General features: G+C 38.9%; 1 protein-coding gene across 2 annotated transcripts in view; it reads right to left on the bottom strand.

The window, feature by feature from the left end:
- The window catches only part of EPRS1 (glutamyl-prolyl-tRNA synthetase 1), a 69,102-nt gene extending 46,462 nt beyond the window's left edge, over positions 1-22,640 (bottom strand). The window contains exons 1-10 of one of the 2 annotated variants that reach the window (XM_077886893.1): positions 22,463-22,640; positions 18,205-18,289; positions 14,686-14,785; positions 13,641-13,797; positions 11,776-11,915; positions 10,140-10,234; positions 6,378-6,504; positions 5,461-5,653; positions 3,711-3,882; positions 1,311-1,544 (exon numbers count right to left, since the gene is read on the bottom strand). In XM_077886893.1, the coding sequence (XP_077743019.1) occupies positions 1,311-1,544; positions 3,711-3,882; positions 5,461-5,653; positions 6,378-6,504; positions 10,140-10,234; positions 11,776-11,915; positions 13,641-13,797; positions 14,686-14,785; positions 18,205-18,289; positions 22,463-22,508 (1,349 nt within the window). In that variant the 5' untranslated portion in view covers positions 22,509-22,640. The remainder of the gene's footprint in view (positions 1-1,310; positions 1,545-3,710; positions 3,883-5,460; positions 5,654-6,377; positions 6,505-10,139; positions 10,235-11,775; positions 11,916-13,640; positions 13,798-14,685; positions 14,786-18,204; positions 18,290-22,462) is intronic. The other variant, XM_077886894.1, reaches the window with a different exon arrangement.
- Positions 22,641-23,956: the final 1,316 nt, after the last annotated feature.

The following is a 23,956-nucleotide window of genomic DNA, read 5'->3' as shown; positions in this document are numbered from 1 at the left end:
GAAATAGGGAAATTTTTAAGTACCAAGAAGATCTTTTTAAATGTACAAACACAGGAAAAACAAAATACCTTAAAGAATAAATTGTAGTCAGCTTTGGAAATATTTGAATAAGAGTTGTTTATATAATAAGTGGGTAGATCATAGTATCAGCGAGCCCACAATTCATGGAAAAGGAAAACTGGTCAAATATGATGCAGTAAAATAACTGCACTACTAGAAATAATAAAAGCACATTTCAAAAAAGATACAAAGGAAACATCTTCAAATATGGAAAAGCTATGCATTAAAACATTCTGATTTGCTTTTTATTTAACAACTATTCGAGGCCCTCTATATTCTACATACGACCACAAGAATCAGATAAGAGATGGTATTGTGTATCCACGTATGAATAAACTGTACAAAGCCCTTTGGGCTGTAAAAGATATATATATAGTTATTTATACATTAGTTATTAACACTAATAACTGCAGAAATTTGCAAACTTTACCAAGTCTGCTATAGAATCCTTTGCCTAGAGCCCAAGATAAATTTGCCCTTTATCAAATTCAGCTCCTCAATAAACCAGTATAAAATACATATTATTGAACAAATACTTAATATATCACTGTTATGTGATGCTAATAGAAACTAATATATACATTCTTGTTAATTCAGATAAAAAATATTCTTAGACTTATCCAGCATGGTACCTAATCCAAACAGATTTCATTTACACTGGCAGATACATGGCTACAAGATGACTTTAATTTTTATAGTCCTCTTTCTTGCAGAAATCTCATTTAGGTTTTTAATATGCTACAAAGATTTGCAAACTTTTTCCTAGATGGTGAGTCCTCTGGGCAACCAACAGTTCCAAAAGGTGGGTCTTCACCACCAAGGCAGAGACCATCTATGTCTTCACCTCAACTCAGGTGATTTTTGGCCTTCCAGGGACCCAGATGAAAAGAAAAGCCTCAGAGCCTGAGAATAATATGAAGAATGGTAACCAGATATATAAAAGACCAAAGTCACAACACTTTTTTACAAAATGCTAAGATCTGCAGAGAACATGCCCTTGTGTATTTTTCATTCCCATGCACCAGGATCCAAATGAGCACTCCGTGTTTGTAGCATTAAAATAAAGGGGAGAGGTAGGGGGACTCAGGGGACCTGATGGGCTGGATGCAAAAAAGGTAAGGACCAGAAACCCTCAAGGCCCACTCATTCCACCTCCTCCCATTCACCCTCCCCATCCCTCAAAACAGTTTTAAAATCACTGATATACCATGTTGTTACGACCTCTCAATTCTAGTTAACAGTAAACATACCATCCGTCTACCAATCCTTCGTTGACAAACCATGTCAGTTTTCTTTTGGAGAGCACTGTGTTGTTGAGATTTAGTCGACTATATTCCCAAATATATGGTTTTCTTATGCCTAAGGCTTCAATTATCCAATAAAACTGTTCATCCCTGTCATGGTATTCTGTTGTTCTCAGAGCATGTGTAACACCTTCAATACTGTCAACTATGGGGCAGGCAAAATCATATGTTGGATAAACACTGGAAAAAAAAAAGGATGTATTAAAAACCAAAATGAAGCATTTTACCCTTTTCATCTTAGATTAAGCATTATAAGCAGCCATAGTAATTTGAAATAAATTCCTTAGGGCAGCCTGGGTGGCTGAGCGGTTTAGCGCCGCCTTCAGCCCAGAGCATGATCGCATGATCCTGGAGACCCAGGATCGAGTCCCACGTTGGGCTCCCTGCATGGAACCTGCTTTTGTCTCTGCCTCTCTCTCTCTCTCTCTCTGTATCTCATGAATCAATAAAATCTTAAAAAAAAAAAAAAAAGAAAGAAAGAAATTCCCTAGATGTTAGGAATTTCTTAAAAATCAACAGGTTTGGGCAGCCCGGGTGGCTCAGCGGTTTAGCACCACTTTTAGCTCAGGGTGTGATCCTGGAGACCCAGGGTCAAGTCCCACATCAAGCTCTCAGCATGGAGCCTGCTTCTCCCTCTGCCTTTGTCTCTGCCTCTCTCTCTCGGTGTCTCTCATGAATAAATAAGTAAAATCTTAAAAAAAAAAAAAAAATCAACAGGTTTTATGATGTATAATATTAATATTCAAAGCATATCAAGATATTATCGGTCTTTGAAGATAATAGTTAACTCACACAATATTCAAACAAAAAAGCAAATTTGCAATTTAATGGACAACTGGGTATTGGCACAGCAAATTCTACAATCATATTTCTGTAACGACCAATACACAGTATGGTAGGAGGCAATAAGCAATATATAGTTGACCTTTGAACACCACAAATTAGAACTGCATGGGTCCACTGATACATGGATTTTTATAAATACAGTACAGTACTACAAATGTGTTCTTATGATTTTTTAAATAACATTTTCTCTGACTTATTTTGAGTAAAATATATAATATATATAACATACAAAATATGTGCTAACTTGGTGTTTATGTTATCAGTAAGGCTCCTGGTCAACAGGAGGCTATTAAATTTTGGGGGATCAAAAGTTATATAGATTTTTCACTGCATAGGGGGAGTCAGCATCCTGACTCCTTGCCTTGTTTAAGAGTCAACTGTACATCTTAATTCAAGAGAATTTTTAGCTTTTTAATATCTTAATTAATCTCACACTTGAGTAAATGCCAAAGCTTAAATCTCCTGTAATTAAATGAATTTAAGAACAAAGCATTTCCTTCTCTGATAAATAGGAGAGAAAAAAAACATTAATTAAAATTTCATTCATGATGGAATAGTCTTAAAACAATTCGTGATTAAAATAATGCACAGAACACACAAACACTTTGAATTTTAACAAACAAAATACTGCATCATGTCTTCTAATTTTTAGGATACTTCATTAAAATACTACTCTATTATGTTTGGCAATTATTTGATACTGAAAATGTGTAAAAATGGGTATCCAAATTCATTTTTCCAAATGTATTCAAAGTATTTACTTAATAAAATAAGGAAAAAGTTCTGTTAAAAAGGAAAGACTAACATAGACACCTGTAGCCATATATATAAGGTGAATGTCTGTATATGGACACACACAACTACATCCACAAGTTTAAAGAAAGTTACATTAGCTAAACAGGTTACTATTTACATTCCCTAATCTCTTCAAAAGTGTTGATTCAGCATTTATATGTAGTAGGCTTCTTCAAAGTATAAAAAATATATTCTACTTTATGAAAGTAAATTAACATGGGAGGGGAACTCGTTTAAAGAAAAAAATCATTAACTGAAAACCCACACAAAAAACTACTAATCAAAACTAGACAAAAGACATATGATACTTCCTTATGTTGTTTAAATTTCTGTAGATTTTCGATTTACTTTTGTGAATCAGTTTATGCCCAGCAGAATCCAAGTTCATGAGAGGAAGAGAAAGGTCTTCTCCTAAAGATACACACTACAGTAAACCTAATCAATACATAAAAAGCAACTTTAGGCAGACTGAAGGACTTTTATAAGATGAAAGGGATCTTAGAATTAAACTAGCATAATCCTAATCAACAGGTGAGTAAACAGGCCAAGAGATTAGGTTACATGCTGTACCAAGTTATTAATCTGTGGATGAACAAAGATCCAGGTCTCCTGACTGTTCTGCATCTACTCTGTGTTTTATAGAGATCATCTCATCAAAGCAAAATCATAGTAGGCTACCGAGCATAATTAAAGAGACATACTCACTTGTATTTATTTCCAGTTCTTGGATGTGGCTGAATTTTACAGCGATAAAGTGTTGGATCTCTCATACATCCATTATTACTACTCATGTCAATTTTTGCTCTAAGACAACAGGACTGACCAAACTGGCTTCCTTTTTTCATTTCTTCCCACATCTGCAGATTCTTCTCAACAGCTATAAAATGATAATTATATTATAGTTTATCTAATGTATTACTAATCTAGTTGAATTCAAATTATTTTAATAGTCCCATAATTTGTTACCAATGTTCATATTCTACTTGTAAATTATACGTACACCCCACTTGTTTAAAAGTACTATAATAGTTCTAACATCTGGTATGAAGAATAAATGCATTATTTTTTTATGAGTAAGTCTCACAAAACATTTACGAAGTATATTCTATAAATATGTTTTCAGAAGTCAAATCAATACATTCCACTGATGAAGTACTGATTAAGGGCAAGAGAGAAAACCATGAGGCCTGAAGGTTTTTCTCATCCTGCATTTCTCATTTTCCCAAGACACAACTGGCCAGCCCTTGACCCCCTCAAATTTAACACTGCATTTGAGGCAGAAGCATTCTGTCCCTTTGCCACCTAATGCCCAGGGGAAGGCCAGACTGGCCTGATCCACAGGACATCAGCACTACAGCGCACCACCAGGTAAAGAACCCAGCTTGGGCTATGAGCCTGACCCTTGGGCTCCCTGAAAGCCCTGTCAGTCATTCTAGTGGAAAGCAGAAGACTCTTGGATCAAAAAACATGAGAGATCACAGAAAACAATGGCACAAGTTTAATCCCAGAAAAAAAGAATTCTATGTTCCAAGTGGCTATAGTTCTATTTGTGTGAGAATACTGAAAAACCTGCCCCATGTGGTAGGAAAGAAATAACATAATGATTCTCCGTGGAAGCTCCTTAAGATATAATGGAAACTTTACCTGCCCTCAAAAAATCAAATGAGGTCTTAAAGTACAGTTGTTAACTATCTTTGAACATGTAGAAAAAAAAAAATGTAGGAAAACTTTAAAAAGAAGATAAAGACTTCCGTAACTATCTGAATTTACTATACACTTCCCAAGATTTAAATACAGTATTGGGCAGCCTGGGTGGCTCAGCGGTTTAGCACCGCCTTCAGCCCATGGCCTGATCCTGGAAACCCTGGATCAAGTCCCATGTCAGGTTCCCTGCATGGAGCCTGCTTCTCCCTCTCCCTGTGTCTCTCATGAATAAATAAAATCATAAAAAACAAGATTTAAATACAGTATTGTGGAAATTATGGCACTATAACTGTGGAATGAAAATAGCCCTATTTAGTAGTTCAAGGGACAAGTAATGAATAAGAAAGATATGCTTTTTCATTAAGTAATACTTCTGAGATATAGAATAATACCAAGTTTAAATATTATATTCACATTTACCCACATGCTAAAAAGATTTGGGTCTAATAACATGATCATCAAATATTTTATAGAAAGACTAAGTTCTCTTTTGGAGAACTACAAAAAGTTGCAGAAGTAACCATTCAAATGGAATGAATACAATGCAAAAGATGGCACACACATTTTGCATGTGGTTGTGATGCCAAGAACTATGTGAAGATGACAAAGAAAAAAGAAATCTGTGATGAATTAATACATGAATTATATTCCCAAAGGTCTCAAACCAGCATCTTTCATATAAATCTTGTTCTACTAAAGAGGCAGAATAGAAGCTCATCGATTAAAATACAAAACACTAAATGTGCCTTACAGTTTTTTCTATGCTTGGATTCTATCCTCTGTTCACGTTCTGCTTTCATCTGCTCAGCAGGAGTATCATCCACATAAGCCTTCCCTTCCTGAATTAGCTTCTCTGCATATTTCATTATAGTTTCAAAATGATCCGAGGTGTAAGTAAATTGATCTGGTTTGATATGCAACATTGCAACATCTTCCAAGATAACCTGCAAAAATAATCCAAAATAACCATCAACTTATCTTTTGCATTTTCTTGTGTATTTGCAATCCTTGATACTGCATTTGGGTAAATGTAATAATACACCATCAGTCACACACACACACACACACACAAAAAAAAAAAAAAAAAAAAAAAAAGCCTGAAAATGGTTGTGCAAGTTGTATATTAGATCAGACAAGGAAAAAAAAGATATTCATTATACTAGTCTCCAAATTTTCAGCTGAGAAAGCTGATCTCATGATGCAGCTTTTCATTTACTCTGGAAAACTGGTTATTATTGGTCATACTGACATTCATTTGCCCTCTCTTTGAATATATTGCAGTACTTCTGAATAAAGAGGATAAATGAGACTAGGAAATTTCCCCAATTTTCCAATGCCTACTTAGTGCTTGTTTCATTCATATACTTACAATTATATGACAAAACGGAAACCTGCCTCTAATGACCAATTCATTTAAGAAATTGGTACTTACAGAAAAATATAGCACATTTTGGTAAATTATACAATTGAGGAAGAAAAAAACAAATTGAAGTTTTTTGGTATGGGAGCTCAATATTGCTTGATTTAGGTCTCAGACACAGAATATACAGATGAAGGAAATAAGCAACTACAAGAACAAAATTTACTCTCATACCATGAAGGTATCAGGTCACCAACTAATTTTAATTAACTTTTCTGACAAAGGGTCATCACTACACCTTTAATTACCTTCTCAAAATCTTCCTTTTCTTTTTCAGGATTTGTGTCATCAAATCTCATGATCAGTTTCCCTTTAAAGTTAACCTGGTAGTGCTGGTTCAGAAGAGCAGCTTTTGCATGCCCAATGTGTAAGTAACTAAAACAAAAACATTTCACAAAGAAACTCATTAACATGTTTTAGCTAAATACTTAAACTTAACCTTTTTGAGGAGATGAGAACTAAACAAAAATCCTTCTAGTTGATACTCCAGTCATATTTTATTTTCTAATAAAAAAGTACTGCGATAGAAAATCTGACCCTCACAGGAAGAAAAAGACTACAACATTTATAAAATAATCACAAGAAACAATTTTATACGTAAAATCTCACAAAGGGACAAGTTATTTGTCAACATTACAACCTTGAGGAAAAAAACTAAACAAAAACAAAACAATCTTAAGGAGAAAATCTTTTTTCTTATAGAGGAAATGACTAGTCATTTAGTTAGAGGAATATTGCTTCCAAAACGGCTTCCAGTGTTACTCAGGAGTGCATCTTCTTCACTAAGACTTGGTGCTACTGAAAACTGAGCACCCACCTCACGCAGGCCAGCGAGAGGCATCTCTGAGGTCACCACTGCCATATAAGGACTCCATGAAAGGGCACATGAGGATAAGGAGGCTGCACAAGAGCCACATACTTCTCAAAACATCAGTTTTCTCAGAAGCCAACATAAAAGGATTTTAACTAAAGGACATTCCAGTACCAATGCTCCATGAATCACAATCTATGAAAACACTATTCTGTTCCTACAAGCAGTTGGTAATTACAAGGAATAAAATATGTCACAGGCACTGTTGATAATATTCTGTATCATCATTCTCCTCTATCAGTGAAGTGTGTAAAAAACAGTATCCTATGCCACCATTGTTGAAAGTACCCTCTCCTAGGCAGCAAACATGGCATGAAACAAGGAAGTTTTAATAATCAGTTCTCACGAATTTTTACCAGTTTCCCCTAATAATGACAGCCACGGTCCCACTGTGCTAGTCTCCTAGTTTCATGCCAACCTGATCTCAACTGTTGTCAACAGGGGAGGGGAAAATACAACTCCTTGTAAATCTTCACATCAATTTTTAAATCAATCCATGTTTTAAAATTCCTGCAGCATTCTAGATTGATGACTCAATGTTAACAAATATTTCTATGCACAGGTTAACACAGACAAGTACAAAGTAATGCATTTAGGGTTATTCAAAACTTTCTGCATAAAATAAAAGGCTGTTACTGGTTTCCCAGATGAGATTCTAAAACAGAAAAAGGACATTAGGGAAAAACAAATGAACTCCAAAAAAAGTATGGAGTTTAGTAATAGTAATAATATATCAGTAATGGCTCACCAGTTGTGACAAAGGTACCACACTAGTGTAAGATGTTAACAAATAACTGGGTTACAGATAACTGGGTGCAATGTGTGTGGGAACATTTTGGACTACATTATTTCTGTATATTAAAACTATTCTAAAAACAAAATGTTTGCCAAAAATAAAATAAATGACTGTGAGTTCCAAGAAAGAAACAGTAATACTTTCTGCAGTCTTTTTTGAAAGTTATACCTGTATCATGCTATACCCATCATTATTAGAAAGAGGGGAAAAACCCAACAAACTAATAATCACTGACACTAATCACTACCCATATTATGTGACAGTTAGTGTGCTTGGCTTTATATAAAGGAATTAATTTAGGAGGGTGAGGAAATCAAACCATTATGCTAAAGATTTTATTTCTGAATCTGAAATGTATGTGGTTCTAACAATTCTATGAGGCCAAGAAAGCTAGCAGGACTATAAAATATTCACCAGGGAACTAAAATAATCAGCTCAAGAGAAAACTTGTATCAGATTAGCCAAAGAAAAGATGTATGCTACTTTCAGTACAAATACCAAATTAGGTTTCTGCCACACATAACAGACATAGGCAGAATTTTAAGTCAAATGGACTCTAGAGCCAGATAACACAAGTTTGAGTTTGGCAAATTACCAAAATATTTATCAGTTTCTGAAATCATTTGTAAAATGCAGATATTAAAGTGCTTTCCTCACAGGGCTGTTAGAATTAAAACACTGTACAATGCTTGGTAATACCTGTACATAAGAGATGCTATATATGTCAGCTAAGAATAAGGAAAAGGACAAAAGTCAAGCCTTCTGCCCTTTCATGAAAGACACAGACAAATAAAATGACTAAAAAGAAAAATTAAAAGAGGGAGCCTGGCTGGCTCAGTTGGTAGAGCATGCAACTCTTCACCTAAAGGGTGTAAATTTAAAGCCACATGCCGGGTGTAGAGATTACCTAAAAATAAAATCTTAAAAAAAAAAAAAAACTTTAAAAATTCTTTGTAGTATAAAGGGATAAGATAAAAATTATGAATAGTAAAACAAAAACAAAAAAAAATTAAAAAAATAAAAAACACCTGAATACCAATTTATATTCTAAGTCCCAAAACTGTATTTGGCCAAAAGCATGGTCTCTGAAATTGACATAATTACAGCAGACAAACGTACTCTAGTACACTAGAAATTAGTTAGTTCCTTCTATCCTTTACCTCACTGCCTAGAACAACAAACTTAAAAAAGTAGAGAGAAAATGTGGAATCCTAAAACTGATGTTCCTGTCAATGGCACTTATGAAAAGTTTGTGGAGAACTATTAAACACAGTTAAAATGTTTTTTTCCTTATCTGCTACTTCCCATTGCCTACACATTCCACTCATCACAAATGGCTAAGAATTTAGCTAAAGAAAACAAAATCTAAAATTAAAAAACTTGCAGAGGGGATCCCTGGGTGGCTTGGCGGTTTAGCGCTGCCTTCAGCCCAGGGCGTGATCCTGGAGACCCGGGATCGGGTCCTGCACTGGGCTCCCTGCATGGAGCCTACTTCTCCCTCTGCCTGTGTCTCTGCCTCTCTCTCTCTCTGTCTCTCATGAATGAATAAGTAAATAAAATCTTAAAAAAAAAAAAAAACCTTGCGGAAACAAAATCATCTCACCAAATATGGCATAATACTTTCCTAATGGTTAAGTTCCTGAGGCTAATCACCTTAATAACAGCCATTGTATTGTATTACTATCACTGGAAGGGTGTTATTACAAAGCTTGTCCAGCATGCGCAGAGAAGCTGACGCATGTGAAAATGTGGACTCCCCTCAGCCTTGGGCAATGCTGGGCAAAGCCCCAGGCAGCCCCAGGCTGGTAGCTGCCAGCCAGAACAATCTATTTCTCTAAACAACTATTCAAATGTTATTATTTTCTATTGATGCCCAAAGTGAAAAGGGGCTAGGAAACCTGCTGACAATAGAAAGAACTGAAAAGGAATAGGCTTTTCAGGAGGCCCCTATCTTTATTCCAGAAAAGGAAAAATAAGTAAGTAAAAAATAATTCTATCATAACTTTTGCTTAAAGGACTGCTCCAGGTACAAATACAAACCTTATTAAATGAGAGCCTAAAAATCTCAAAATGTAAACAATACTTAAGGCTATTTATGGATATTTTTCTATTTAAAGTTCTCTCTGGGATAAAATAACATTATCTAATTAATAAGCTAAAACTACAAATTTAATACATTAACATTAATTGTCAATAAGACTATTAAGATGTTTAGAATTTTGATTCCCATCATCAAAATTTTATTTTCTTCTATATTAGCAATCTAGAAATATTAAAAGTATTGATCTCTACGCTTTTCCACTAAATATTATTCCACTGTAATTACAAGTTACATTTTCTTACCCACTAGCCTCTGGAGGAAATCTGACAGTAACCTTTCCCATCTCAGCACCTGGAAGCTCAACAAATTTCCCAACATCTTGTTTTTTCTCAGGTGTCTGAAAAGCAGAACAGAAACAACAAATACAGTTCTATCATTAAATGTTTAAGAATACATTCATTCAACAAATACTCAGTAGCCACTATGTGTGAGGGACGGTTATGAGACAAATGATGACTAGAACGCTGTCCTTGCACTTGAGGACCCAAAACCTTGGGAAGGATGTAAATAAAACCAAATACTGCTAATAGAAATATACATATATATTTACAGAGTGCTGTTAAAGCAGTCAGTTGAAGTTAACCAACAGCCTCTAAAGTCATCAGGGAAAGCTTAAAAGGAGGTCAGAATCAAGTTGGACCTTAAAAAAATACATGGAAATATATCCAATGCAGAATCTGTAAGAGTCTTCATTCTAAGAAAAGGAACAACAGCACAAGTAAAACACAAAGGCAATATGATTGCTCATGAAAAGTTAGAAATGCACGCGGAATGGGTGGGCAAGGAAGCTGAAACTGTTGCCAAGGCCCAAAATATGAAGCCCCTTAAAAACGTGCTTTTAGGTTTTAGGCAGGGAGGAAATCCCAGGAGTAACGATACCATTTATTTGCATTTTCTAAAACGATACCCAGGGGATCCCTGGGTGGCGCAACGGTTTAGCGCCTGCCTTTGGCCCGGGGTGTGATCCTGGAGACTGGGGATCAAATCCCACATCGGGCTCCCGGTGCATGGAGCCTGCTTCTCCCTCTGCCTATGTCTCTGCCTTTCTCTCGCTCTCTCTCTCTATCATAAATAAATTAAAAAATTTAAATAAATAAATAAATAAATAAATAAATAAATAAATAAATAAATAAATAAATAAAACGATACCCAGGACAATGCAGAGGCTGAACTAGAAAAGAGAAAGACTTTGGATGAGATTATGGTATTAAATCAAGCAGGGGGTAAGGAGGCTTCAATAAAAACCAGTAGTAACTGAGACAGAAAACATTATCGATAGGTATGAAAAGAAGAAAACTTGGTGACTAATTACATGGGAAAAATGGTGAAGGGTGAGTGACGATTTTTAGCCAAAACCACTGACTGGACTGTGGTGTCTTTGTCCAAGCAGGGAGTAGTTTTCAAATTTTACTGCATTGGAAAACCTTTCAAAAACTTTATGTGTGAAACAGATCATAATAGATAAACTCTGGCTGGGGAAGAGAACCTTTTGTACTGGACTCTATATCACATTCTCATAGAGAATCAACAAAAAGGCTCTGCAGAAGCCCAAGACTCAAAGGTCAAAAATGAACAAACAGTAGAGTGGGAAGAAAAATTCGTCATATAGCTATAAATAATGAGATTTTAGTTACTTTGAGTTTGGATTTCCTAAGAGACATACACTGGATGATCATAATATTTTAGACACATAATTACAAAGATTAAAGCTTTATGAAGTTAAACAGTTAAAGGAAGCCAAGACTTAACAGATTCTGAAGTTCTTTCCAAAAAGATTCCTTTTCACATATGAAAAAAAATTAACTACGAATAGGAATAATTTTCTATTCTGCTCTACGGTCTCAAACAGACTAAGATATCAGCATTAAAAAAGCTTACCACTTTAGCTTTGGTCGCTGAAATGTTCCACTTGGTACCTACAGACTGGAAGGCCTGCTGGGCTTCGAGAAAGCCAAACCAGCGTTTTATGTGCACTGGAGCTTTGTTCTGTTTCAACTGTTCCTGCCATGCAGCATTTCCTAATAACAAATATAATTTTAAAACCATTCAATAAATCCACAACTTTATAAGCAAAGTTCTAGCTGTGGTTAATTTAAGTAAATGAGGGATCCCTGGGTGGCACAGCGGTTTGGCGCCTGCCTTTGGCCCAGGGCGCGATCCTGGAGACCCGGGATCGAATCCCATGTCGGGCTCCCGGTGCATGGAGCCTGCTTCTCCCTCTGCCTGTGTCTTTGCCTCTCTCTCTCTCTGTGACTATCATAAATTAAATAAATAAATAAATAAATAAATAAATAAATAAATAAATAAATAAATAAAATAATTTAAGTAAATGAGATGGCCTAAAGTTGTGCTTCCATAGGTGTGCCTGGCTGGCTCAGTCCATAGAGCACATGACTCTTAATCCCAGGGTCTTCAGTCCAAGCCCCATGTTGGGCATGGAGCCGACTTTAAAAGGAAAAAAAAAAAAAAAGATGTGCTTCTATAATAAAAAATTTACAATCTAGGTATACATTTAAATGTTTTCTAATACTTTAATATGCTTTACAGGACAAAAGTAAGTTAAAAATATTTCTGCAGTTCAACTCACTGAAGTGAATATTACATCCTGCCCTCACCACCACCACACCCCCAGTATAAGGCCAATACCATATCTCACAATGAAGGAAAGGCTTTAAGTAGGTCAACTAGAAAAAAAAATAGAAATCAAGATCAAGATGGAGCTCATTTCTTCAGAAGTAATATCAAAAGCAGGCACTGAAGGAAAATTTAATTCTTTAATATCACAAAGTTACATCCTTAAGATATTATCTTCCTTTCATGAATATTTAAGTCAAAAATTTTAAAAAAGACAAAAATATCAAACCTATACATGAAAACATCTAATCAGAAAAGACCTTCATTTTATGTTGGTTATTATTAACAATGTAATTGAGTTTGGAGAAGTTTTAGCCACAAAAATAGTATACACAACATTAAAAAAACAAACCATAAAACGCAGATTTAAAGAATGATAAAATCTGGCATTTTTGCTTTTTATTTTTTTTAAAGAAAATTAACAAAATTCAAGTCCTGTTTATATCTCTCATCAATCCTATAATCTCATCCTGTTGCCAACAAGTCATAGAAAAAAGAATTCATGGGATCTCTGGGTGGCTCAGCAGTTTAGCGCCTGCCTTTGGCCCAGGGCGCGATCCTGGAGTCCCGGGATTGGGTCCCGCATGGAGCCTGCTTCTCCCTCTGCCTCTCTATGTCTATCATGAATAAATAAATAAAATCTTAAAAAAAAAAAAAAAAAAGATTTTGTGACCTCCAAGAGGAAACACTCCACACCATTCCTCAAACATACAGACACCCCTATCAAGTAATCAGAGACAACAATGCCTGGAATAAAGGAATGGCTGAGACAGGAGAGGTGCTGATAAAAATGGGATAAGGGCTTCTTTAAGCAGGACCAAGGTCAGCTTTACAAGCAGAAGGGAGCTGGGTTAGTGAGAGAGAGATGACCTCTTGTGACAGCAAAGGATTGGGAATTCCTGTACCTGGACAGGAATAAAACAGCCAAGGCAGTCATCTGTTTCCAAGGAAGTCCTAAATGATTCTCTTTCTATATACACAACCCACCCTCTCTCTCTCTCACACATACACAGATATATACATATGTATATATGTAGAAATATGCATACATATTCAGCAAAATATCAAGTAATAAAAAGAGAGCATTCTTCAGAAAGAATAACTGATACCTTTTAGGGTGGCCCAAACACATAAATCTGCTAAGCTCAAGGAATTTCCAACTAAGTATGTTCTCAGAGATAGGCAATGATTGAGCTCGTTGATTGCAGAAGTAAACAAATTACATGAAGACAATTTTGTAGCACTAAACTCCAACCAGTGATCAATCTGTGGACATAATAGAAAAGAAATGCACACCTCAAGGTTTAGATTTAAGCAAATGACCTCAGAACCATGCCTATCTTACCTCAAATTATAGAATTTGCCATTATGTGCATTTAATTTACGTGATATCTATATTGGCATTTTAAAAAACAAATTTCATTGCTCTAGTTCTGTGGGTTTTTTGTTTTCTGCAGAGATACAGAGGGGCACTTCAGGTAAGAAAAAGAAAAAAGATTTGAGAACTGGCAGCAGGAAGGAATAACCCACTTAATCAAAACAAATAGGTGATTCCTAGCCAAACAGATTCATCCACCTGCAAAATTTAAAAGTAAATACCTAGGAAACTATTCCTTATATATTTAATTTTATAAAATTCAGGAGACTTGGAGCTGAATACAAACAAGTAACTGGAAACAGACTACTGGAAGTTAATCTACAGCTGCTGTAATTAGAGTATATACCTAGAAAGGAAAAGGAGATCCAAACTATGAGTGTGACCCTGGGAAAACCTCTTAACTTGTCTAGGCCTGCTGCCTCATCTGTAAAGTTAAGGGAGTTGCAGAAGATGATCTACACAGTCATATCCAGCTTTGAAACTCCAGGAATCTAGGAAGAAGACAGTACTCACTGACACAACCAAACAGCTTGTATGGGATTTAAAGTTCAAACTTAGAGGGGGGAAAAAAAGTTCAAACTTAGGAGCTATGAGGTTTGATTTTTTCCTCTGAAAATTAAAAAAAGAGGAGACTTTCTTAGCTAGGTCTATCACTAAACTCCATTAATATCCTTACACAGAATAATAGCACATAAGCCAACAATAAAATAAAATTCCCAGAAGAACAGAAGCATAAATCAAAGCAAAACAAACCTAAGGAAAAATTCACTTCTTACCTCAGTATGTTCCAGAAGGTTCGAGCCATAGAGCCCAGTTGTGGTTGCAACTCGAGCCAAGTAGCGAAGTATGGAATTTATGTCTGTGAATACCACATTCCTAGAACATAAGCATGAGATAAAATATTACCATAGCTCTAGCAAATCAGTAGGAGTTATGAGACTTACAAAGAACTATAAAAATATAAACCTTATGTTTACCATGTATTTACCACTACAGTTAAAAAAAATCTAATTTATTCTGTTCTGAATGTTCAGCTAAATTCAACAATTCAGTTCAGAGTGAACTATCTATAAAGCTTTGTCCTTCTATTTATTCAATGGTGAAAATACGAAAATATAACTGGGGTAGCAAGAACAGTGATTTAAAATAAATCAAAGGAGAGAAGTCAAGGATATACACTCATAGAGGCTGGTTGCATCAACTTCCAGGTACAGTACAGATCAAATCCCATCAAAATTGTTCTGTAAAAAATTATTTGTTTTTAAAGATTTTATTTATTTATTCATGATACAGAGACAGAGACAGAGAGAGAGGCAGAGACACAGGCAGAGGGAGAAGCGGCTCCATGCAGGAAGCCCGATGTGGGACTCAATCTTGGGCCTCCAGGATCACGCCCTGGGTGAAGGCGGCACTAAACCGCTGAGCCACCCAGGCTACCCCCAAATTTATTTTTTTAAAAGACACACACCCATAAGGAAAAAGAGACTAAGGAGAAGAAACAGTAACAATACAGTTTAAGAAGCTAGACAAAAAAAAAAGAAGCTAGACAGCAGATGGATTCAACAGGTCTGAAGAAACTGGATTTTAAGTGGGCAGTGGACAAAGCTGAAAACCAACCAACCTGAATTTTAGAATCCATGGAAGACATGAATCAATGGACGTGAGAGTGAACTGGGGCTAAAACAAGGAGGGGTGGTGGAAAGTCTAAGGAGTGGGAAACAGAATCCATCAGACCCTATTCTGCTTTGCTCAACTGCTCCCCTTACTCAATCTTGGCAAAAACTGAAGCTTTATTTTCTAAGGAGTAAAACAAAGGGTCTCTCAACTGGGGGAAATCTGGCATAGCTGTGAGCTGGGTTATGCAGGTAACTGGGAGAATGAATGTGTGTGTATACATACCAGATGCTGAGATCCCTAGCCTTCTTCCCACCCTCAGCTCTCAAATTGTTCTGGCATCAATTCTTTACCTTCCAAACAGGAGACTGAAAGTCTTCACTGAATAATCTGATTGGTCTAAGAAGAAATAACTAAGGATATAACATCAGAAGTTCGCTCTGATGCTCAGTCCATCCCAAAGTATGCTCAAAGCTAACACATCTTTGTCAGATGTAAGGTCAGAACTTGTAAACAGCTTTAAATTCCAATCAAAATCTGAGGAGGTCATCAGGAGTTATCAAATATTTGAAGGAAGCTTTTAACTTGAAAGATAGTAACCAAAATAAACACATGGAAAATACAACTTGGACAAATTAAGGGAAAGAAAATTTAAAAAGTAAATAAATAAATTTCCTTTAAACAATGAAAAATATATTGCAGTCATAAAACAAGAACAGGATACTGTAAAAGCAGTACTCAAAAAATTAAAAAAAAAAACACTCTTAAATACTAAAAATATAATAGCAGAGATAGCTCAGTTAGGAAAAAAAAAAAAAAAAACAGGATGATAAAGTGAAGAACTCTCCAGAAAGTAAAGAAAAAATAGATGGATAATGAAGGTGATACTTAATCCCAACATCCATTTAAGATCAGAAAAAGGAAGAAAAAAACATCAAAGATAAAATTTTTTAAATTTTCCAAAAAAGAAGGTTCTCCAAATTTTCACATTCAAAGGGGACCAAGTACCCAGTGAAACAGATTAAAAATAGACCCACATAGGGCATGTGGCTGGCTCAGTCAATAGAACAGGTGACTCTTGATCTCGGGGTTGTGAGTTCAAACTCCACACCAGATGTAGAGATTACTTAAAAATAAAATCTTAACAACAACAAAACAGACCCATACCAGAGCATATTACTGTGAAATTTCAGAATACTGAATCACAAGAAAATATTCCTACAAACTACTGAAGTAATATAAAAAAGATCAGGAATCAGAGAGGTTTTAGAAGAGAACAAAGCAAACAAACAATTATTCCATGGAAAAGTAAAAGTTGTATACACAAACTAATCATAGTATGTGGCTCAGCAGTGAATAAAACTTACGGGGTCATTACAGTGTAAACACTGAACGGCAGTGGAACCAAAATTATGATACAGGGGCAGCCCCGGTGGCTCAGCGGTTTAGCGCCGCCTTGGGTGTGATCCTGGAGTCCAAGGATCGAGTCCCATATCAGACTCCCTGCATGGAGCCTGCTTCTCCCTCTGCCTGTGTCTCTGCCTTTCTCTCTGTCATGAATAAATATAAAAATCTTAAAAAAAAAAAAAAAAAAATTATGATACAACTACAGTGGGAGGAAGGGGAAGATGAGGAGTAGAAGAGTGTGTCTGAGTATGTGTTTTTGTGGATCTTGCCCCTTTCTCAATGTAAGTCTTTTTGTCAGTTTATTATTGATCTTTTTTTTATTATTATTGATCTTTTAAACACATTTCAAATCTGTATCCTGCTCGAGAATACCCTTGAAAACTTCTTCTAATTTGGTTCAGATTTTAACACGTGGTAAAGTATTCTTAAAAGAATCTGAGGGGATCCCTGGGTGGCACAGCAGTTTGGCGCTTGCCTTTGGCCCAGGGCGTGATCCTGGAGACCCGGGATCGAATCCCACATCGGGCTCCTGGTGCCTGGAGCCTGCTTCTCCCTCTGCCTATGTCTCTGCCTCTCTCTCTCTCTTTCTCTCTGTGACTATCATAAATAAATTAAAAAAAAAAATTAAAAAAAAAAGAATCTGAAACCAGGTTGTGCCTATTTGTTTCATTAAACTAAAATTAAGATTAATAATATCTCCTATTCCAGTTCTTTTTTATTCTTCTCAGTGGGTTCCAGAAAAAAAAGACGTTTAATCTTCCATACATCAAAAACATACAATATATGCTCATTGTAGAATGCTGTGAAAAGGGCAGCCCCGGTGGCGCAGCGGTTTAGCGCCGCCTGCAGCCCAGGGTGTGATCCTAGAGACCCGGGATCGAGTCCCACATCGGGCTCCTTGCATGGAGCCTGCTTCTCCCTCTGCCTGTGTCTCTGCCTCTCTCTCTCTCTCTCTCTCTCTCTCTCTGTGTGTGTGCTTCTCACGAATAAATAAATAAATAAATCTTTTTTTTTAAAAAAAAGAATGCTGCGAAAACAGAGAAGTAAAAAGAAAAAAAAAACTTTCTGTACATCTCTAGTTCCTTTTAGATTATAAGTGGGATCAGATAGCTTGCTGACAAATACAAGTATCTGGATATGCTTCTTTTAAGAATGAGGGAAAAAAGCATACTTCTCTCTACAATCTACCAACTAGCATATCAAACAGAGAACACTGAATTCTGAATATTTAAAAAATGCTGTTCAGTACTGAAAACAAATATAAAAGTACCTACTCAGACACATGAAGAATATTCTCTTTCCCTTCTTCAACAGAAATGCTGATGTTGTCTTTCACATGTTCTACAGCCAGCAAAGCTCCTAAAAGTAATGAGATGAAAAGATTTTTATTAACAATGTAGTACTTAAAACTTGAATCATAAAAAAAAAAGAAAAAAAAACTTGAATCGTAAAGCAGTAAGAATGACTCAACAAGCCATTATTAAGTCCTGCAAGAAGTAAACTTTTTCCCCAGTAGTCTATAAACAGAAAGGATAACCTTCTAGTCTTGGAGAAATAATATACCAGAAACTATTCACTAGCATAGTCCAGCTAATTTTGAGTATGTTCAGCTTCCACTTAAGGGTCTTGAAATAAATCTTTTCCTCCCACAGGAGACAAGAAATGAGAATAATGCCTTGTTTAAAAACTATTGTTTATAGCATCTGAGTGATTACCAGGCATCATGCTAAATTGTTTTACAACCTTATTATAATTCTTAATCTTTGTAGTGATCTTAAGAGGTAGACATCTTTATCTCTGTTTTACAGAAGAGGAAATTGAAGCTTGTAAAGATTAAATAATGAACCCAAAATCCTTGACTAAATATGTGGCACTGAGGAACTGAATGCAAGCCTAAGGCAGTCCAGAAGTCAAACTCTAAAACACTTTATAATCTGCTTCTCAACACTTACTAAATACCCTAAATCGATTCATTAATCCTTTACCCTTTAAATTTGGTTAACACAGACCACCAGCACCCAGATACTGATTTCTAAATATCAAGCTCCACTGGAAACAGGGCTGTGGCAGGGAAAGTACAAGACAGACCTAGAAAATTTTGTGCCAGAAAGCAAATACTCAAACAGATATGCCAGAATGACTCAGAGGCCAACCTGGAGGGGCTCCCACTGGCAAACAGTAGCAATGTAACTGCTAATGTAAATGATACTAGTTGTAGTGTATCCTTACAATGAAATTCTACTGGCAAATAAAGAGTATGAAGTGGTGTTACAGGCAACAAGATAGATGAATCCCAAAACATTAACCTAGATACAAAAGAATATACATGATATGATTCAATGTATGTAAAATTCTAGAAAAAACAAAACAATAGTGACAGAAAGCAGATCAGTGGCTATCAGGGACCAGAGATAGGGAAAGGGAACTGACTGCAAAGGGGCAGAAGGGAACTTTCCAAAATGAGAAATATTCTGTCATTATTGCAGTGGTTATTGTACATATTTGCCAATTTTAAATTAGCAAAGTTTAGTAAATACACGTTATAACTCAACAAGACTAATTTTTTAAAATAAAATTTTAACATTAAAGGATAAAAGTAAATAACACACACCATAACCGGAGTACATTTTGTTATGAATTTTTTTAATGGTAAAGGAAAATATGTTCTGACAGAAAAATGCCAACTAATACATGTAGAAAAAACAGCAGAATCGGAAGGTCATCTTTTGGCATCATCTTAATAATAATCAAGTTAAGCAGGAAGCATCAATGGATGCAGAAACCAGTAAAGGAAGGTTTGAGTGGAATGTGGATATGGTCCCAAAGCATCTCTCCACAAAATGCCTGGTAAATGCAAAGGCAAAACTTTGCAGTGTGTAAAGCTGGCTGACACCATCTTAAGTAATCGAGGTTAGATCATCAGTAACAGGAAAAATCAAATTCATGCATCAGTTAATGGATTGCAATGAAGAATAATGAACCACTTTATTACTCTTGCCAAAGATGCGTAGCTGAATATAACCATAAGAAAACATCAAACGATCTGATCAGAACATTCAAGTAAGTGGTCTTTAGTCTTCAGAGAGGTCAAAGCTATGAAAGCCAAGGAAAGATTGAAGAAACATTACAGAATGAAAGAAACGGGAGAGACATGACAACTAGGTGCAAAGCCATGATTCTGGATTTTGATCCCTGTACTAAGGAGAGTGTTGCTGGAACAATTAGTGTTGGGATGTGAATAGGGTCTGTGCATTAAATGGAAGAATGGTATCAATGTGTACTTCCTGATTTTGATGGTCCTGTCAAGTCACATAAAGAGTTTCCTTGCTTGAGAGCTGTTAACATTGGCGGATTCCTGATGTTGAAGCATCATTATCTGCAGTATGCTCTCCAGTGGTACAGAAGGAAACATGTACTTTGTTCTATCCTTGCACCTTTTAAATTTGAAATTATTTTAAGATTAAAAAAAAAAAAACTTCACATGCTGAATGCATGTAAAACAGGGAAATTCCAGTAATGCAATCTCTTTCTCTAAAGATTTCCTCCAATTGTACTGATTTAAACGTGTATATTTTAATCAAACAGTGGGACGAATTAAAAAAGGAGAGGAGAAACAAACATACATATATTCTGTAACTGGTCTACAGCTCAAAATGACAATAAATTTCTTTATAATCCTCCTCCAGAACAGTCAGAATGGGACCCCGAGTTCTATTAATGCACTAAGGAAATGGAGGATTTTCTAAGTAATACTAGTAAAAACTACAGCTATGGAATATCTAAAATGTGTCAGAAATTTTGCCTACAGTCTCATTTACTTCTGGCAACCAACCCTAGGTAGATAAAAATCTATTCCTCCTTTCTTAGTCAAGGGAATGGTGGGAGAAGCGAAACACGGAACCTGCCATGGCTCGGCAACCAGGACTGGACGCAGGTCTCCAGGAACCAAATGTTTTCGCTTTTAACCACGAGACCACATTGCCTAGTGCTTTCCAGCCCAAAGAGCAAGCCCATTTCTTTTAGAGTTTATTGATGTGTGTGAGGTTAGCCCATAATTACTGGAGCCAATATGCTAAAACCTTACCATCTCTAAAGTATTTAAAATGGCTATTAAATTGTGGGTTTTATTCCAAAAGACTCAGAACACCACCGAAGTTGACAATGTAACGAGTAATTTTGTCAAGCCTATATGACCAATTGCATCTAAAGATCTGCCCTGGGCGGCCCGGGTGGCTCAGTGATTTAGCTCCTGCCTTCCGCCCAGGGTGGGATCCTGGAGACCTGGAAACGAGTCCCACATCGGGTTCCCTGCATGGAGCCTGCTTGTCCCTCTGCCTGTGTCTCTGCCTCTCAATCTCCCTCTCATGAATAAATAAATAAAATCTTTAAAAATAATATCGGGCTCCCTACATGGAGCCTGCTTCTCCCTCTGCCTGTGTCTCTGCCTCTCTCTGTGTCTCTCATGAGTAAATAAATAAAATTAGAAAAAAAGTAATAAAAAATAATAATAAAAATAAAAATAAAGATCTGCCCTTCTCCCACATTAAAAAAAAAAAAAAAAAAGTACTTGTGGGGGCGCCTGGCTGGCTTAGTCGGTAGAGCAGGTGACTCCTGATGTTGGCCGTTGACTTGCAGCCCAAGTCTGGTGCAGAGCTTACTTAAAAATAAAATTCCAGAAAAAGAAATTTTTTTTAAGCACTCGTGAGTCTATACTATGCATACACATTAACAGCCAGGAGACTAACAAACTACTTAAATTCTTTTCTGTAAGTTCCCAAAGTAAAAAAAAAAAAGGGGGGGGGCCGGAATTCTAAGCTATCTATGTCCAGGAACCTCGGTCCCAGGGAAAAAAAAATCAGATCTAAGCAGAATGTAACGTGCAACGAGGAAGGTGACAGACCCGACGAGCGCTCCGGCGCGGCGCGCGTCCAAGGGTGTGGAGCAGGGCAACCCCCGGGGCCGCAGGGTACCCGAGCGTCCCAGCGATTACTCTGCCGCCGCTAATTAAAAAATAAACGCAACCTCAGCTCAGCTCCTACCGTCTTCTGCCCCGTTCCCCGGGAGCGCCGCGAATCCTAAAGTCAGTCGAGCGGATGGAAGATCTTTTCTGAGAAGAGGCAGCTTAAGGAAGGGGGGGAGGGGGGAGGGCGTAAAGCTCAAAGAGGAGGCGAGAAGACGCCGGGGTTTTAAGTGCCGAACGGTGTTTCCACGAGCCGCTTCGGGTGTGCAGGACAAGCCATCTCCAACGCCCGCGGGAGGAGGGCAGGCTGAGGGGAGAGGTCCGAGGCGGGGGCCCGGCTCACACCACGCCTCCCTCCGCGCCCGAGAAGCCGCCGTCAGGAGCCGAGCGGCGCGCCGCGGGGCGGGAGGCGCGGGGCGCACAGCTGCTCCGGGAGCCGCTTCGGGGCGAGGGCGGGCCTACTCCCCCAGACCGCGGCCGCCACTGCGCCACGCCGGGCCCGGCGACCTTCCCCGCCCCGCACCCTCCCGGGCTGATGCAACCCCCGCGGGTCCGCGGCCCCGGCCCCTTACCCAGCGGAGGGTCTCCTGCATTCACGGTCAGACAGAGCGTCGCCATCGCCCCGGGTCCGCGGCTGCCCGTCAGCGCGCCCGACGGCCGCCCGAACCCCTCCGAACCCGCCGAAAGCGAGAAGCTGCAACGTGTGCGCGCGCCGGACGCTGCCGCAGCCTTCGCCCCTCCCCTGCGTCGTGGCTGCCGCCGTCTTGGAGCGCACCGCGTGCGTCATCGCCGTGCGCCGCCTCCGCCCCGCCGCGGCGCCCGAGGCCCCCGCCCCCGCCCCCGCCCCCTCTGCGCCTGGGGACCGGAGGGCGTACGTGGCGCCGCGGGGACGCTGAAGCGAACGGGATTTACGACACTTCGTAAAGCGAGGGGCAGGTGGTGAGACCGGTTCGAGCGTGTGCGGGCGTGGGCGTGAGGCGTGGGCGTGAGGCCGGGCGGCGAGCCAGCCGAGCGGCTGCCGGGGGTGGCGCCGCGTGTTTGTAAACACCGCGGGGTCGCGGAGGCGTGCGCCCCAGACTGACGGCCGAGGCTGCGCTGGGGCTGGGGCGGCCTTTCTCGTGTTTCCTCGTGGTTTTTCAAAACAAGAACGTATTTCCAAGAGTTAGTTTCGTAGGTGAAAATAATGCTTAAGGAGGGTTTACTTGTAAAAGGCATTTCTGAAAGCTGGTGCCCGGTTTTGTGTTGACGTTGTTCGCCTGGACTCTGCAAGCGCCCCTTCCACGGGGTCCTCGGGTTTCTCCTCCACACCCTCTGTGGGGAGGAGAGTGTGCGTGTGTGTGTGGAGGGAGGGTGTGTGGAGGAGGGAGGGTGTGTGGAGGAGGGAGGGTGTGTGTGAGGGTGTGTGGAGGAGGGAGGGTGTGTGTGAGGGTGTGTGTGGAGGGAGGATGTGAGGGTGCGTGTGTGAAGGAGGGAGGGTGTGTGTAAGGGGGTGTGGAGGGTGTGAGGGTGTGTGGAGGAGGGAGGGTGTGTGTGAGGGGGTGTGTGGAGGGTGTGGGTGTGTGTGGAGGAGGGTGTGGGTGTGTGTGATGGAGGGAGGGTGAGGGGGTGTGGAGGAGGGAGGGTGTGTGTGGGGGTGTGTGGAGGGTGTGGGTGTGGAGGAGGGAGGGTGTGTGTGAGGGTGTGTGGAGGAGGGAGGGTGTGTGGAGGGTGTGGGTGTGGAGGAGGGAGGGTGTGTGTGAGGGTGTGTGGAGGAGGGAGGGTGTGTGTGAGGGTGTGTGTGAAGGAGGGAGGGTGTGTGTAAGGGGGTGTGGAGGGTGTGGAGGGTGTGGGTGTGTGGAGAAAGGAGGGTGGGTGTGTGGAGGGTGTGAGGGGGTGTGTGAGGAGGGAGGGTGTGTGTGAGGGTGTGTGTGTGGAGGAGGGAGGCTGTGTGGAGGGTGTGTGAAGGAGGGAGGGTGTGTGTAAGGGGGTGTGGAGGGTGTGAGGGTGTGTGGAGGAGGGAGGGTGTGTGTGGGGGTGTGTGGAGGGTGTGGGTGTGTGTGGAGGAGGGTGTGGGTGTGTGTGATGGA

Source organism: Canis aureus, chromosome 38, assembly GCF_053574225.1.
Source record: "Canis aureus isolate CA01 chromosome 38, VMU_Caureus_v.1.0, whole genome shotgun sequence".
NCBI classification, from domain to species: domain Eukaryota; kingdom Metazoa; phylum Chordata; class Mammalia; order Carnivora; family Canidae; genus Canis; species Canis aureus.
The sequence above is the reverse complement of the archived record's forward strand: the minus strand, read 5'-3'. Positions and strand labels throughout refer to the sequence as shown.